Below are 17692 nucleotides of genomic sequence, written 5' to 3' on the forward strand. Positions count from 1 at the left end.
CCTCAAACAATCACCATTATGGAAATCTCTTTTTCTTTCTTTTTCTCTCCCACTCTTCCCTCTTTCAATTTCATCTAGTATTATATTCTTACCAACTTTGGTCAAACATCAAAAATCCATTATTCATTTATAATTATACTCATTTTCTTTTATATCTTATAAACCTAGAATTAATTGACATAGATAGTGAAAATGTTGAGCATATGATTTTACCAAAAGTTTGGAAGAGAGAGAGAATAGTGAGATATAATGAGTAAAAGAGAAGTAAAATTAAGAGAGAAAAGATATAACATAACGTGGAAAAGAGTAGATTATATAATTACATTAAAGAGAGAGTGAATGGATGGGATATATATGTCTATATACTTTAGTTTTGGACAGACAAAGGGTGGCCTTGCAATGCCTATGGCTTCCAAGACCAAATAATTATAAGAACACATTAAATTAATTATTTACAAACCAAAAAACCAAAAAACCAAAAAACAAAAGGGGCTTTACTTTTACATAAAATTTATACAATATAAACCCTACACAAAGGTCATTTGCCTTCTTTGGTCCCTCTTTTCCAACCAAATTAAATTAAGTTAGTAAGGGGGCCAATATGCAACTTCTAACATATATGTCTTCTTCTTCTTCTTTTTCTCTTTTATCTCTCAGTGGTTTTTGTAATTAATTGAATAATTATATTGTTTGGTTTTGGGTCCTTCATGTTTTTGGAAATTGCATAATTACTAAAAGAAAAAACTTGGGGTGGGAGGGGGTGGAGGTGGGGGTTTATCATTATTGACATTGCTATTTGCTAACTCTCTGTTGGGGAAACTTCCTTTGCCTCTCCCACGTCGGTTGCTCTTATCACCTACTTTCTCTTCCCATATCTATTTATTCACACTTTTTCAAGTTGGCTTCAACAAAACCAAAACAAAACCCAAAAACCAACACAAATATGTTTCTAACTAAGTTTGAGTTTGATTACTCTAATTCATTTTCTACTATTCTTTAAGTTGGGTATTGGAAGAGAATTTTGTTTCAAAGTAATTTAAGAATCCTAAATTTAATGCGTTTCATATATCTCTTGATTATGTCTACCTTAATTCATGTCATGAAAATAAATACATATACATATATGTTTTTATTTAGTTCTGGAAAAAGGAAAAGTGGTATAATAAAACTGAATTTATTTTAGAATAATAATCTTAAAAGAAAGAAAAGTCTTTTTTTCTTTTTCCTTTTTGGAATTTGGAATTATTTTAGAGGTAGGTGTGAATGAAAGAAACACCAATAATTTAAAAGAGAGAATAATAATGTGATAGGGCTTTATTTTAAAATTTATCCACATAAGGATATGATGAATGGTTCCCAATATATAGAGTTATTGTTTAGTACTATTTGTTGGTTGTCCAATAGCATTAATTAGTACCATCATCCACTTCATCCTAACTCTCTCAACCAAAAATAAACCTAAATCATTTTTCTTTAAGTCAACAACAATATCATACCCAAATTCATTCATTAATTAGACCATTCCAATTATATATGTGGATTAATCACATAACTTACCTAATTAACTCCAAGTTCATTTATTATTTCATTGCTATTCCTTTTGGGACATAATTAATTCTCCAGATGTGAATTGTAACAAAATGCTAACATCATTATGACCAAAAAGGGTGTTCTTTTTCTTCTTCTTCAAAGCCCCCAACATCTCCATTTACTTGCTTCACAAAAAGAAAACAAAATAAAAACAATCACTATATCTTGTTTCGTTAAGTTAGTTTACAAATATATAAATTTAAATATGAGTTATTTTTAAATATAACAAAATAATATTTTAATCTATCTATACATATAGTAATTTATTTTGATCTATTGTATCGTAGTTCATCGTAGATATGTCATGATGTTTTATTATATTTTTAATATTATTTTTCTTTAAAGATTGATGAGGTGTATGTACCAAAACAAGATAAATTTCTAAGCATAGCCATTACATTACAATATTCTAAATGAGCATGTTCTTTTTATGAATGGTATTTTTATACAATTATATTTTAAATATATTCTTTTCTTTTCTAAATTTTTTATATCATACGTAAAGTTGAGAATCAACAACTTTAAAATTGACAGTACAGTTGAGTTATACTTATTTACTATATGTAAAGTGGAGAATCAACAACTTTAAAATTGACAGCACAATTAAGTTATACTTATTTGATCATATGTAAAGTGGAGAATTAACATCTTTCAAATTGATAATACAGTTCAGTTATACTTATTTGACCATACGGAATCAATAGCACAGTTAAATTACAATTATTTTGACCTTTTTTTTTTTTGTAAATCGTGTTTGATTTAAGGACACACATCCAACTTTATTATTTATTTTTACTTTTATTTTTCATTTTTTTTTAAATAGAGAACAAACATTTTCTTGAAAGCTTAACACTATGTATATACCTTTTGAACAATAACATTAATAACACATAATAAGTTTGTTCCCTCTTTCTTTGGTAGAGTAATTATAACTATTTTTTTAAGTAAATAAGAAAAATAGGGAGATTTGAATATAAGAATTTTTTTTAATGATAATATACTTATATGTCAATTAAACGAATAAGAATAACATTTTAAAGTTATTTTTTAACAACACTTTCTTTAAATATCTACGATGATATAATGTGATTTTTGCTTAATCCCAAGCTAGTCAAATTCTTTGATCTTTATCTTCCCACTGATGCCTAATGGATGATGAATCTAAAAGGCTTTTTAAAGTCCAATTCCATCAATATTTGTTGAGGCAAATTTCAACTAAATTGTTTATCGATAGCTAATCTTGTCCCTTAAATATATGATATTCTTGATCCTTCCCGGTTGAAATCGTAAATGAATTGTCTCTCCTCTATGATGATCTTTTCTATAGGTCGATCTAGTGTGAGTGGTCAAATATCGACCCAAATTTATAACATTATTTATCGTATCCTAAACTCTAAAAGATATCGGGAGTCTTTGTCATAAAGAATTACACACTATTCATAATAAAGAAGTGAGAAAGTGCCCCATAATATGTCGACCCGTCCTAGTTTCAAAATGAAAGTTTCTATAAATGGTTTCATCTCCAAATTTTAACTAGCTATATCAAACTTAATACTTATGGTATTTCCCCAATAAAAAGAGAAAATTTACTTATCAATCTATATATATAATATATATATGGGATTTTTAGTCTTATGAAAAAAAATAAAAGATTGAATGAAAGAATTAATTAAGATAGAAGAAAAAGGTGGCAGCAACTCAAGAAGAAAAGAAAAAAAAAACATACACACAAAACCATGTGAGTTGCGCATGCAAAAGCTAATGCATGAGGGACAAAACCATAACATAAACCAATATTAATTAACTAATTAAGAGTCTCTCTTAATATATGTGTTGTAATTATGAGTTTTTATAATATCTATAAAAGAAGAAAAGAAGAAGAAGAAGAAAGGCCAAAAGCAGTGAAGTGAAGAGGAATGGCCAGAGAAAGGCCAAATTTTGGGGATTGGGTAACTCAAATTAATTTTTTTAAAAAACAGTTTATATTATTACTTTGTTAATATATTAAAAAACGATATATTATTTATTTAATTCCTGCAATCCAGGCAATGGAATGAACAATAAAAAAAGGATACAACATTATGTTAAACTAATGATTCAATCTGACACAAACCTTGGTCAAAATAATGCTACCAAATGCTCACACTCATTATAATATTTCTTCCACTTCTATTTTTCATTACTTCTCTTTCTTGTATTACCTCATCCATTTATTTAACTCATTAATTAGCTCAGCTCGTCTATATTTAAACTTAACCCTTAACCCTTCTACCTAATGTATAATTACCCTTCAAAATCAACAAATTCCGTTTTGTTTTCCTTCTACATACATATCTCTATACCCCTTTTCTTTTTCTCATCAATCACTTCCGAAGTACACCATATATACAATCAAAATTGGAGTCCAACATACTGTGATTTTAATCCTATGAATGTTTGGAATTAGAGTATTATTAAAATACCATATATGGAAGAAAGAAAAAAGGACCCTAAAATGTTGGAAAAGGGTAAAAATGAATAGAGAGTTAAAAGAGGGGAAGGCATGGGATGGGGAGTGTGGGGACAGAATGGTTGGAGAAGGTGAAAATGGAGGATATGGGGAAGGCCAAAGGAGTAAGAGAGCTTTGTTTTTCTTTCTCTTTTAATAAATAAAAATCAAATGTTTCCTTTGAATACAACATCTTTGTCTACTTACCTATCCTCTCTTAGGGCACACTTTCATAACCCATAACCCCCACATGTTTTTTATTTACTCCTACTCCCTCTCCTTCTGTTTTTCCCTATTTTTATAATATTCCTTTTCATTTTTTAAAAAAAAATTTGAACTTATTTCTTTATCCTTATTACTTCAACTCATACCATGTTTGTATTATCAACGTTTAACTGTGAAATTCAATTCAATTTCATAAACCCATGCATATGAATTTGTGGTTTATTGAGTGTAAATAGCCCTTTAGTTTTTGAAAATCAAAAGCAAACTATTAAAAAATGGCTTTTAAAATTTAGCTCGGTTAAAAAGGTGAGAAAAGAAGAAATATTTATACACTTCCCTTGATTATACCAAATAAAACCTTGATAAAGAGGGTTTAATGGTAAACTTTTGACTAAAAAAATGAAAATGAATGTTCAAAATAGTCATTTTCTGCAAAAGGAAAAAAGAAAAAGAAGAAGAAGAAATGAAATGAAATTCAATGATGAAGTCTCTATTGCACAAAGCTCAAGATGGTATATGATGCCATTGCCATCTGCCCCATAATCAGTCCTTTCTCTCTGATTCTTCCCATACTTTTCCTCAGTTATATATATATTATATTATTCCCTTCATTTAAATTAAAACTCTCTATCTTTTTTTAACTCACTTTTGGGCTCTTCCTCTTCTTCTTTCCATGGATGTAATTAAAATTAAAGAGAAACAAAAACATATATAAATAAATAACATACCACCCATATCTTAATGTCTACCATTACTGCTTTTTCAAAAATTAAAAGAAAAAAAAAAAACTAATTAAATCTTGTTAGGAAAATGGACAGCAAGGAGGCCATGTCCATACTGATCTTCTTAAAAAAAGTTTGCATCTTTGGACAAACAAACAAAACTATACTATCATTTTGGTTTAAACAATAATAATTTTCATTCTATTCAATACACACTTCACTAACTAAAAGTTGTAAACCTTTTAGCCAACTTTGGTTTTTCCTTTTTATCAATACCTTTTTGCTGATCTCTCAAAGAGAATATTCATCCTTTAGTGTTGTTTTAATAATCTTTAGAGGATGTTTTTATGTCTCCTGGATTCTTAATTGTTGCATCATATTTACCTATAATGAAATATTTTGATATAATATCTAATAAAATTATAAGCATATATACATATGCACTATTTAATATTTAAGTCCTTCAATTTGATTCCTCCATAATATTGATACAACCTTTGTTCTTAGAAATACAAGGTCCAAAATATTCTACCCACAATTAATTTGAGATAATTTAGAAAAAAAATAAAAGATCTAAAATTGTGTTAAGTTTTTTTCACAATATTTTTTTTTAAAAGATGATCTTTGAATGTTTAGTATATGGATAAAAAGTTGCTATATGGGAATTCCAAAACAAGCCCTACCTTAATGCAATGAGAGATGAGAAACCCTAACTAACCTATTAAATAAATAGTATACTCTTTGAGAATTTATTCTGCCATATACAAATAAATGTTTGCTTCTAAGTGCATTTTCATTATTACTATTATCATCCTATTTTGGTTTAGTTAATTAAACATTCTATATAAAAAAAAAAAAAAAAAAAAAAAACTCCTAATCTGTTTATGTAGAAATGAGTCAATCAACCATAAAATTTGGTTTCTAAACAGAAAGAAATAATCTCTGGAGACTACAATCATATTCTCTTTATACACCAAAAGCTATTATTTTATTTTCTCCAATGGATAAGAGCAAAGGGGTGGGAGACGATCTCTTTCTAGAACTTTTATTTCCTCTTATATTCTTAAAGGAAAAAATAGGTAGGATTTAGAGAAAATTCTAATTTAAAATATAGAACATCGATTACATCATGCTTTAGTGCAAGGATCAACCACACATGATTGCTTAATGAGCAATAGGGTGTGTAAAGCTTTTTTCTAGCAATGTTGATAAAACTTGCCGCAGTGTTGTGACATTGCCCGCACGTAGACGTTAGGGGCATTTTGATCAACTGGGCTCAAATTAGGACCCCTAAGTTCTCCGTTGTAGCGTGTGAAAACATTTATAGGAGTTGCCTAAGCTCAATTTAAATATTAGATATATAGAATTTTTTAGTTTATACTGTTTATGAATGGAAGGGAATGAGAGATGGTCTAGTTGTTGTAGGAGAAAGTGGAAAAGTTGTATATTTGATAATAAATTAACAAGGAAAAACATAGTTTGAGAGAAGTCCTATAGATATATAAAAACATGAACCTTTGAGATGGGGTCCAAAGAAATGTAAAATAAAAGATGGGTTGTTTTGAGAAAATGGGTAAAAACCAAAAAAGACATCGTCTTTGTGTTTGTGTGTGTGTGTGTGTTTTGTGGTAGTGGGTGGTGTAAATGAGAGGGGGAGAGAGAGAGAGGATGGTGGTCCACGCGTGCGAAGGTGTGAAGGTGGGCGTACGAGCGTGGTAAGGTACTAGCAGTCACGTGCGAGGAAGTTTATATATACCAATACCCACTGAGAAAGGAGAAAGGAAAGAGAAAGAAAGAAAAAAGAGAGGGAAGAGAGTGGTGGCGTAGAAGCAGAAAAGGGTGTGGCCTTTGCCTTTCATATTTTTTTTTGTATTCTTCTGTGCACACACTCTTTGTATCCAGTTGTTGGGGAAACATATACACACAGAACAAACAACAATTTCATTCCTTTTTTTTTTTTTTCTTTTCTGAAAAAGCAAAACCCCATTTTCATTTGTTTTTGTCACTCAACAAAACCAACCAAATAAGGGGGATTTGTAGAGGATTCATGGAGGTTGAGAATGAAATGAGGCAATCCAAGTTCAGAAGAATTTGTGTGTTTTGTGGTAGTAGTCAAGGCAGGAAAAGTAGCTACCAAGATGCTGCCATTGACCTTGGCAATGAATTGGTATTCTTCTTCTTCTTCTTCTTCTTCTTCTTCTTCTTTTCTACTTCAACAAATCTCAATCAATCCTTGTTTTTCATCACTTTTCTCAACTGGGTTTTTCTTTAAAGTTAGTGTTGTTTAGTCTTTTCTGTGTGTTCTCTTTCTCTGCCTCTCAATGTGACTCCTCTGTTTTGCTTTTATTTCTTGTTTTTCTTCTTTGTCAGGAATCATTTTACTTTCATTTTTCGTTTATTTTATTTAACTCATTGTCCTAAAATGGTTGTTTTTATTTTTACCATATTCGTCTCCTTCTCCTACTTCTTTTCTTGTCTATTCTGATTCCTCTGTTTTCTGTCATAACCTGTCAATCAAAACCCTCCTTTAGTTTTCTTTCCTTTTGTTTTTTCTGTCATTTAAATGACTTCAACTTAAACATTTCTTTTTCTTTTTTCTCGGTGGGGAGCTACAAACTATTTACTAACTAACCCTCTGTTCATCCTTCGCTTTTTGGAACTTTCCTATCCTTTTGTATATTTATCTTTAATTTTTTCTGAAGGTTTCGAGGAACATAAATCTGGTGTATGGAGGAGGAAGCATAGGGCTAATGGGTTTGGTTTCACAAGCTGTTCATGGAGGTGGAGGACATGTTATAGGGTAAGTCTAAGACTAGTTTTTTTCTTTTTGAAAATTTTGATAATACCCAGTGAAGAAAAGAAGAGTGAAAAGACAAGAATGATGAGTGATCAAGGAAGGAGGGGAAATTATTATTGAGGTTGTTCTGTTTTTAGGCCTTTGATTTTTTTTTTTTCTTATAAATAAATAACTAATTTTTGTCTTCTTGTTGTTTTTTTCCCTTCTCAGAGTCATTCCCAAGACACTCATGCCTCGAGAGGTATGTCTGCTACTGCTAAAAAACACAATTAACCTTTTCAAATTATACCAAATATATAGATTCAATATAGCCTTTATTACCTCACTTTTTCTCTGAGCTGATGTTTTAAGACTTTCACTAATTTTATTTTTCACACTTTTTTTGTTTGTTTTCAATTTTCATAGCCACTTTCTTCTTCCCCTTCTCGCTGATTGAAACCCTCCATTCATCTGTGTTTTACTCTTTGTTATATTTCCAAGTGGTTTTCAATCTCAAGAATGGTTGTCTCTTTTGTGGGCACTTGTGGCCTTATCTACGTACCAATTCACTTGAGTATTTAGCACCAATAAAAAATGGTTGGCTACAGTTGGAGACATAAATATTTGGGATCTTCTGTTTGCTATTTTGAATGATTCTATGTCAACTCCCTTCGATCAGTTGCGCTAATATGAGTATTTGTTCCATTGTTTTTTATTCCTTGGCATTTTCCTACTTGTGAACATTTTCTTTTGTTTTATCTTCTTGTGAGCTTGAAAATTGTGGCTAGGGAATATCTGACCAAGAAATTATTCCTGCAACACACATCATTACTTTACTGCAAAACTCTCTCTCTCCATTAAAAAATTTTCAATTTCTTTTTTTCTTGGCTATGTTTGTTTCCTTTTGCAGCTAACTGGTGAAACAGTAGGGGAAGTGAAGGCAGTTGCAGATATGCATCAAAGGAAGGCTGAAATGGCTAAGCATTCTGATGCTTTTATTGCCTTACCTGGTGAGTACAATATAATCCTCTCACCATTTCCTTTTGCACTGCAATATTGATGGATATTTGGTAAACATAACGCTCCTCTGGTGTTTCTTTTTTCCTGCTTATCAGAGCATTTATAAGACTTTACTTTCCAATGACAGCCAAAACCAAAACCCTTCTCTAATTTGAACTCTCTCTGTGTTAATTTATGTAAAAGTGGATAGAACCATTAACTGCAAAGTGAATAGTACTCTTCGTTCTTTGATTTTGGATTTAGCCTGTCTTGAAAAGTTCCAGGTGTCTTTAGCTGAATATCTTTGTTCAAAGAGGGTAAGGAAATGGAAAGGGAGAACAACCAAAAAAAGGAGGGGAAAAAAAGGAAAAAAGAGGATTTATTTTGCTTTCGGTGCTAGCACTTTTTATGGTTAAGTCCATTGAAAGCTCTAGTTCAGTCCCTTTCTAGTATTGAAGCAAAGAATCTGTTTCTTTTTCTTTTGTTTTGTTTTGTTTTTTTTTTTCCTTTTTTCCTTTCGTTCTATTTTTCTTTTCAAGTCAAACTGAGCGTTATCTTTTACTTCAATGGCTTCTGTTTGGCTCTAAGCTCTTTAGCTTGCTAGTCATAATTACTCATCAACAACCTCTCACGAACCCCAAGACACAATGATTATTGTCTAGCCTTTCAAACCCTAAACTCTTGACTACTAATGACCCATCAACATCTTACACTGAAAAATAGAGTTACTGAAATCCTCCAATCTCTGTGATAGAATTACTCACCCTTTCCCACATTGTTGTCTCATAACCTTGATCTTACAGTTCAAAATTGTACTCTAATGGCATTTAACCAACAAAAGGCACCTCATCTTACAGTTTAAAGATGTGGATTTTACTTTCAGTCGGTAAGGCCCAGTAAAAATTGGCATTGAATTGATAAATAAATTAAAAATGTTTGATATCTTTTTCTTTTGTTTTTTTGTTTTTGTTTTTGTTGGGGGGAGGGTGGTTTTCCCATAAATGGAAAACTAAAAAGGTGACCAACTGGAAGGTTTGGACCCATCAGATTGTCAAACTGAAAGCTAACTGATACCAAATATATACTAAAAATTATTACCCAAGGATAGGATTCTCCTGCGCTCTATATATCTATATTCCTGTACTGAAATTACTTACCAATTAATGCTGAAGAAAATAATTGAATTTTCAATATGTAGAACTCGCAAGTTGGTAAATAATCCAGCTGTCTTTTTATTGTAAAGTATATTTAATTGATTTGATAATGAAGGATTCAAATGTTTCTTACAGGTGGTTATGGAACTTTAGAGGAGTTGCTTGAAGTAATTACTTGGGCTCAGCTTGGAATTCATGATAAACCTGTAAACTGCACCCTTTGCAAATTTTTTTTTTCTTTTTTTTTAATTAATCCAAATCATATATATCCTTTTTGTTCATATTTTGATGGTTTGGTAACTTCTTCAGTTGGGTGGGGAATTGACAAGGTGCAAATTATTTCAAATTTTGCAGGTGGGTTTGCTGAATGTCGATGGATACTATAATTCCTTGCTGTCATTTATTGACAAAGCTGTGGAGGAAGGATTCATCAGTCCAAGTGCACGTGAAATCATCCTATCCGCTCCCACGGCAAAGGAGTTGATGATGAAATTGGAGGTATTTTCTTTACCTTAACAACTTTCTTTCCAAATCATTTACATTGCTTTAATGCCTGGAAGGGAGTGGTATTCTGCAGTCTTCTTCATTTCTTGGATTAAATGAATATCTCAAGAAAAACATGTTTGTTTCCTAAGAAAAGAAAGAGACAAGGCATTTATACTGTTGTGTGAAAAATGGAGGCTCTCTCTCTCTCTCTCTGTATCTGTCATGTTCTAATAGTAACTGTTGATTGGTTTGCTTGTAGGAGTATGCACCTTGTCATGAAAGAGCTGCTTTAAAGTTGAACTGGGAAATAGAGCAGCTTGGCTATCTCTAGGAAGGATATAGAATGGCAGAAGGAGGAAAAGATGGAATCTGAATTTTGAAGCTCTAAATTTCTATTTTGGGGGATTCTTTTTTTTGTAAATTACTGCAAATTGACCTCAGTAAATGAAGTTTGCTATATTTCCTTCATTATGAAACACTAATTTCCTTTTGAAATTGTAAGTAAACGAGGTTGATGAAGGTTTCCCCTCTGAGAATGGGCTATCTACTAACTTGAGAGAAAAAAAAAAGGAGAAAAGAAGAAAAAGAAAGAAATGTTTTGCAAGTGTTTCATCAATTATTGTTCTCTCCATGTCTCTGTCTCTGTAAGCTAACAGGAAACCTCCATTATCATTTCATTATCCATCTGGGTATTGGTAAGAAATGTTATTGATTTCAGATATTTTGTTATTTCAAGATTGGAACATGAAACATGTCAGTTCTAACTTCCAACTTGTCTTGTCAACTGAAATTATGACATCAACACATCTCTCTTTTAAAATGGCCATAGAAACAGATCAAACTCACATCAAATGACTCTCTAATCTCTTTCTCATATAAGAAATGTCCAAGAAATAAACATTGAAAATAAGAATAGTAAAACTAACCTTAGCATATTATAGGTTAAAGCTAGTTAAGATAGACATATTCTACCTCTTGAATCCAAAAAAGGAATATAAGAATTGTAAAACCAACATAAGCATATCTCAACTAATTAAGATATACATCATCAACCAAAAAGTTTAAATCTCTCATCTTAAACAAATAATTCCACTAAGTGAGAGTTAAATGGTAGTTAGTTAACATAGAAATGGATAAGGGGCCAGTAAGGCTAACAAATGCATCACCTGTTTACATGTACCTGTTTTGAGAGAGTTCCTTAGATGTAGACAACAGAGTTTAGAAGGGCTATAGTGTTGGGTGGGAGAGGCAATTGGTGGGGGTGGGGGGGCATACTCATTGTACCCTCAGACTAACAAGTGGTAGGATTCAGCTCTTTCAAACAAATAAGGTTGTGACATCTGTGATGGTGGGACATGTCAGCAAGTTTTTTTGAGGTAGACATAGGGAAGTGGGTTGGAGCCAATAACACGGCAACAACTGTCAGTGGTGTAGCTCATATCAGCACATCAAACAAAAGAGGGATGATTAGGGAATTAGATGTGTGGAATATTAGATGTGTGTCCCAGTTTCTTTTTTAACACTTCTATCCACAAATTAATTATGCAAACTAAAGGGTTTTGGGTCAGCATAAGGTTTGTTGATAAGTCATTTCCATTAGGACTTTAAATTTTTTATTGATTCCCAAATTCCCCGAGGTGTAAAAGCTGATGATAATGTAAGACCCAAAGACAAGGGATATGCCATAATATTTATGGACTGTCATTTATTTTTCTTCATTTAGAATTCCTTCTTTTCATCCATAATATACGTGAATTTTGTTTTCAGTTCCTGCTTTTACTGTAATTGATTGTAATTTATATGCCAATCCTGTCGATTGAAGTTTTCACCTACAAGAATTGATGGAGCCATATTCCTCAATATTTCATATTAACGTGATCAACTACATTATCATTTATTGTGTTCAGAAGGCACTGTTATTCACAAACCTATTCTATAGTTAACTAATTGCATACATATGAAATCGATCAATTACTATCATAATCACCAAAATTTAGCTCCCCAAAAAGGGAAGAGGAACCAAAGGAAGAACGAAAAAGAACACCATTTTTTTTTTAATTTGTTCTGCTCAAATTTAATCTACACGCCAATCAACAATCAGACATCTAACTGATGCTAACTTATAAGTCTTATCTCAACCTATGGCAATGGCATATTAAGAAAATAATAATAATAAAAAAAAGTAAACTAAATATTAAATATAAATTTAATTTTTTGTTCATTAGAACTGGACTCTCAATTTAGTGTCTAGAAATTCGAGAATTCTAAACAAAAATGTTAAACATTTTGAATATTCAATTGAAAATTTTAAAGATCTATTAGACACCTTCAAAATTTAGAAACCAAATAAACGAAAACGAGACCAATTTAGAAGTTGAAACACGGAATTGTAACTTGTAACTTTTAAAGATAAAAGTATATGATAGAAAATGAACATATCTAAATGAAAAGCCACTAGTTTGGTGTGGGATGTGGATCATCAAAAAGTTCTCAAGGGAAAAGCTTTATTTATTTATTTAAAAGAAGTACGGAAATGTCATAATACTATAATACTATATTGCTGATTACAGCACAAAACCAAGGATTTGATTTGACAAAAAAATTAGTAAATATGTCAACAAAGTGATGATGATAATAAGAAGAGACCCACTAAACTCAATCACATTCATAGCCTTTCACTTTGCACTCTTACTAAGGCTTGACCAAGGCCCAAGGCATAAAATTCAAAACCCAAGCCCATTATATTGAGTTTAGGCCCAAATATTTGGTAGTTGAAGAAGGCTGATGAAATTAAGTAAGGTAGCTGTTGTATGTTCCCTATCACTCTTGTCTCTTTCCGTCACCCAACCCATTAAGAAGAGGAGGAAGAAGAAGAAGAAGAACAAACATCAAATCCAGCTCCACAAATCCAACATCTTACTCCAAAGCAATTTGCATATAGTCACAAATTACAGGAAGGAAGATGTTTTATATGAATACTATACAGCAATGAAGTCAATTCAACATTAACTTAAACACTACTCCAGAGAAGAAAAAAAGTTTTAAAACATGGGGTAGTATTTCACAATGGTTTTCATATTGTTCAGAAAATAAAACTATAATGTTCTAAATCAAAATTAATATATAACAAATGTAATAGTGATGTTTCAACTTCTTACTACAGTGTTGCTTTGAAGCCTTGTTCAAATCCCCCAGTTGTTTTGCTTTCACCCATCGCTAAGTGAAAGCTTCATTTCATAGCCAGCTTTGGCTCTTAACAACTTCCGAAGACCTAACATTTCTTTTCTTTTCTTTTTCTTTTTTTTCTTCCTGTTTTTGCTATTATAAGTAGCAACCATTTTTAAACAGAATATCTGAAGTTGAAGACAAATAGGAAAAAGAAATGGCAATTCTACTACATGGTTCTCACCTGGGATTGCTGTTTCTCCTCACATTCTTTGTTGGACCTCTCCCTTTTCTGGTTGAATCAGCAGTTAAGGAATACCAATTTGATGTAGGGATTCTTCTCTCTTTCATTATGAATATGAGATAGGCAGATTTCACATCTGCATTATTATAAGTTTATAACTGACATTAATATAAATGTAATGAACTTCTATTTTCCTATGTTTCTTGGGATGATATAGATTCAAGTGAAGAATGTGAGCAGGCTATGCAACGCCAAACCAATTGTCACGGTAAACGGAATGTTCCCTGGGCCGACGATATATGTTCGAGAAGGTGACCGAGTTCTCATAAATGTCACAAACCATGCACAATATAACATGTCTATTCACTGGTGAGAACATATATAGACATTACTAGTGATTTTAATTCGTCTTAGAAATGAGAGTGATGTATTTTTTTTGTGAGAATGCAGGCATGGGTTGAAACAACAAAGAAACGGTTGGGCAGATGGACCAGCTTATATTACACAGTGTCCGATTAAGACAGGCAATAGCTACACTTATGACATTACTGTCACAGGACAACGAGGGACCTTGTGGTGGCATGCCCACATTTTGTGGCTAAGAGCCACAGTTTATGGGGCTTTTGTTATCATGCCTAAACTAGGAACTCCATTCCCATTTCCTCAACCATATTTGGAGGCTAATATCGTCTTAGGTTCTTCCTTTCCCTCCCTCTTTCTCTTCTTTTTCTTTTTCGAAAAGGTAGAAGAAAACAAATTAAAATCAGACGTAAAGGGCCTATTTGGTGGCTACTGGCCTTTTGATTCTCTTTTGGAAAATGATGTTTACTTTTTGAAATCATTTCCCTTTTCTGTAGTATACTATTCAAACCTTTCTTCCCCCATTTTAAAAGTTAAATTTAAACCAAACTTGAAAAGAACAAAAACATACTATTGAAAACTAACTTGTTTCTGGTTTTCCAAATTTTGTTTGGACAATAATAATAATGTTCAGAAACCAAGTTACAAATAAAGAACGTAACACACATGCCTTTAATTTTCAATACTCTACTTCTCAGTTCTTGAAGTTGACCCAAAAAGACATATACATTCCTCCCCCCACAAGAAAAGAGAAAAGTTAATAAATACCTTTAACTTTATAAAGAAAAAAAAGTTCTAATAAATTAAATCAAAGATTTTTGTGACAGTTGCTTTTATTTTACTCCTGATATTTGGCATACACAATTGATGTAACCAGCAAATCTGTAAATTCAGGGGAATGGTGGAACTCAGATGTTGAAACTATTGTTAATCAAGCCAACAAATTGGGACTTCCACCCCAAGCCTCCGACGCTCACACCATCAACGGCAAACCAGGCCCTCTCTTCCCCTGCTCAGACAAACGTATTTCCATTTTCCCTCTTTACAAGTTCTACTAATACATACAATCTTTAAACTCACATTACTAGTTCTTGTACATCAATTACCGTTTAATGTTTAGATACATACGCATTGGAAGTAGAGTCCGGAAAAACATACCTGTTAAGGATCATCAATGCTGCGCTCAATGACGAGCTCTTCTTCGCCATCGCCGGCCACTCCCTGACCGTCGTGGAGATCGACGCCGTCTACACAAAACCTTTCACAACCACCGCCATTCTCATAGCCCCAGGCCAAACCACCAATGTTCTGGTTAAGGCTGATCAAGCCCCTGGCAGGTACTTCATGGCAGCTCGACCCTTCATGGACGCACCAATTCCTGTCGACAACAAGACTGTTACTGCCATTCTGCAGTACAAAGGAATTCCTACCACAATCCTTCCTTCTCTGCCAACTCTGCCTCTTCCCAACGACACCAATTTCGCTCTGTCCTACAACAACAAGCTCAGAAGCTTGAACACTCCTCTGTTCCCAACCAATGTCCCAATTAAAATCGACAGGCATCTGTTCTACACCATCGGTTTAGGAGCAAACCCATGTGCCAGTTGCTTGAATGGAACGCAACTGACGGCTTCACTAAACAACATTACTTTTGTGATGCCTAAGACAGGGCTTTTGCAGGCTCATTACTTCAAAATCCCTGGTGTCTTCACTGCTGACTTTCCTGACCGACCAGCCGTGCCGTTTAACTACACGGGTGTGCCGTTGACGGCGAATTTGGCGACGACTTTAGGGACGAGGCTGAGTAAGCTGGCGTTTAATTCTACGGTTGAGTTAGTGTTGCAAGACACCAATATGCTGACTGTTGAATCGCATCCGTTTCATCTCCATGGCTACAATTTCTTCGTGGTCGGTACTGGAATTGGTAACTTCGATCCCAAGAATGATCCTTTGAAGTATAACCTGATCGATCCTCCTGAAAGGAATACGGTCGGTGTCCCTACCGGCGGTTGGGCTGCTATCAGATTCAGAGCAGATAATCCAGGTACGACCAATCAACCTTTCTTTTATTTGACTTTCCATTGTCAAAAACTTTAATTTGCTCATAAAGAATATTGATAACAATATATTAATGATGGGTTTAGGGGTTTGGTTCATGCATTGTCACCTGGAGTTACACACAATGTGGGGTTTGAAAATGGCGTTTGTGGTTGAGAATGGAAAATCAGCTGAAGAATCAATTCTGCCGCCGCCGGCGGACCTTCCACCATGCTAATGCTTTAGATAAATACAACCAGCAACTCCTTCCTTGACGGCTTTATATACTCATTTTTCAATTTCCACTTCATAACAACAAAAAACTGTATCTGCAGAAACAATTGATGATTGTGTGAGCAAGATGTATACCAAACTTAACTTCCTTCATTCTTTTCCATTGTGCTTCATCCCTATACATAGAGGGAACCGAACTTTGAAATTCCACATACATTTTCAAGTAAAATGTTGTTCTTTTTCTGTTTAACTGAAAATGTAGTTTGAGTTCTAAACTTTGAAAGGGAGAAACAAATCGAGACTTATTATATACCATAATCTCAATCTAACCAACTAAATAGTAAATACTGCAAATCACTGATGTTCAGTTAAAATATGCATGACCATAGTTCAAAATTGGCATAGGCATGAACCTTCGTCGTTCGACCAAATAAACTTAAAATCAGTTTGAGATAAATTCTTTAGTTGTCTGCACTAAATTAAGTAACATTTGTTGAAATTAAAAACCCTTTATTTGAGATTTAGAGATGATAGGCTTTCTTAATAGATGTCAAGAGAAAAAAGGTTAAAACTTATTAATAAATATGCAAACTTTGGGTCATTTGGTAAGGTTTTCGTTTGTGATTCTTGATTCTTGTTTCATGTTCCGTCTATTTTTAGAACAAGAAACGTGAATGTGTATAACTATTTTTATTTTTGTTTTATTCATATTTAATTCTATTAAACATCAAACAAAAACATGTGTTTTTTATTAAACATAAATAAAATAAAATTATCAAACTTAGATAGGAAGATTTTCAAGTAATCTTATGGAGAATGAGATGAAGATTGAGATCGGAAGAAAATAGCCAATGAGAAGAAGATAAAAACCCACGTCGAAGAGGAAGATCAAAACCTACGGCAAAGAGGAGACAAAAACTCACGGCTAAAACACAAATTTGACAAAAACCCACAAATTCGTTGAAAACCTACGACGAAAAAACAATTCACTCAAAGAGGAAGAAGAAAACCTAGATCCAGCGAAGAGGAATGTGTCATATAGAGGAAGACGATGAGAGGCGAAGAGGAAGACAACGAAGATGATGAGAGAAAGAAGAAGAGGATGATTATTTGGGAAACACGGTGGAGATAAGAGGAAGAAAAAAGAAACCACGTGGACACTGTTTATTTGGGGAAGAAAAAGGAAATCACAATAGGAAAATGAAATAGAAA

The 17692-nt window shown here is 32.8% G+C and overlaps 2 protein-coding genes and 1 long non-coding RNA gene across 3 annotated transcripts; 2 read left to right on the top strand and 1 right to left on the bottom strand.

Annotated features, from left to right (window-relative positions):
• Positions 1-6785: 6785 nt before the first annotated feature.
• On the top strand, positions 6786-11169 carry LOC101216571 (cytokinin riboside 5'-monophosphate phosphoribohydrolase LOG3). Its single transcript, XM_004143202.3, has 7 exons — positions 6786-7192; positions 7728-7825; positions 8033-8063; positions 8712-8811; positions 10090-10160; positions 10309-10452; positions 10700-11169. Exons 1-7 carry the CDS (start codon positions 7073-7075, stop codon positions 10769-10771), a joined length of 636 nt encoding a protein of 211 aa, XP_004143250.1. The 5' UTR covers positions 6786-7072; the 3' UTR covers positions 10772-11169.
• A 2164-nt stretch (positions 11170-13333) lies between these two features.
• LOC116404323 lies at positions 13334-15501 on the bottom strand. Its single transcript, XR_004217153.1, has 2 exons — positions 15368-15501; positions 13334-13985 (listed from the first exon to the last, which is right to left on the bottom strand). It is a non-coding gene; the product is annotated as an uncharacterized LOC116404323 (long non-coding RNA).
• On the top strand, positions 13793-16790 carry LOC101216806 (laccase-11). Its single transcript, XM_004143203.3, has 6 exons — positions 13793-13933; positions 14067-14218; positions 14300-14544; positions 15104-15232; positions 15330-16253; positions 16354-16790. Exons 1-6 carry the CDS (start codon positions 13823-13825, stop codon positions 16482-16484), a joined length of 1692 nt encoding a protein of 563 aa, XP_004143251.1. The 5' UTR covers positions 13793-13822; the 3' UTR covers positions 16485-16790.
• Positions 16791-17692: the final 902 nt, after the last annotated feature.

Source organism: Cucumis sativus, chromosome 6, assembly GCF_000004075.3.
Source record: "Cucumis sativus cultivar 9930 chromosome 6, Cucumber_9930_V3, whole genome shotgun sequence".
NCBI classification, from domain to species: Eukaryota; Viridiplantae; Streptophyta; class Magnoliopsida; order Cucurbitales; family Cucurbitaceae; genus Cucumis; species Cucumis sativus.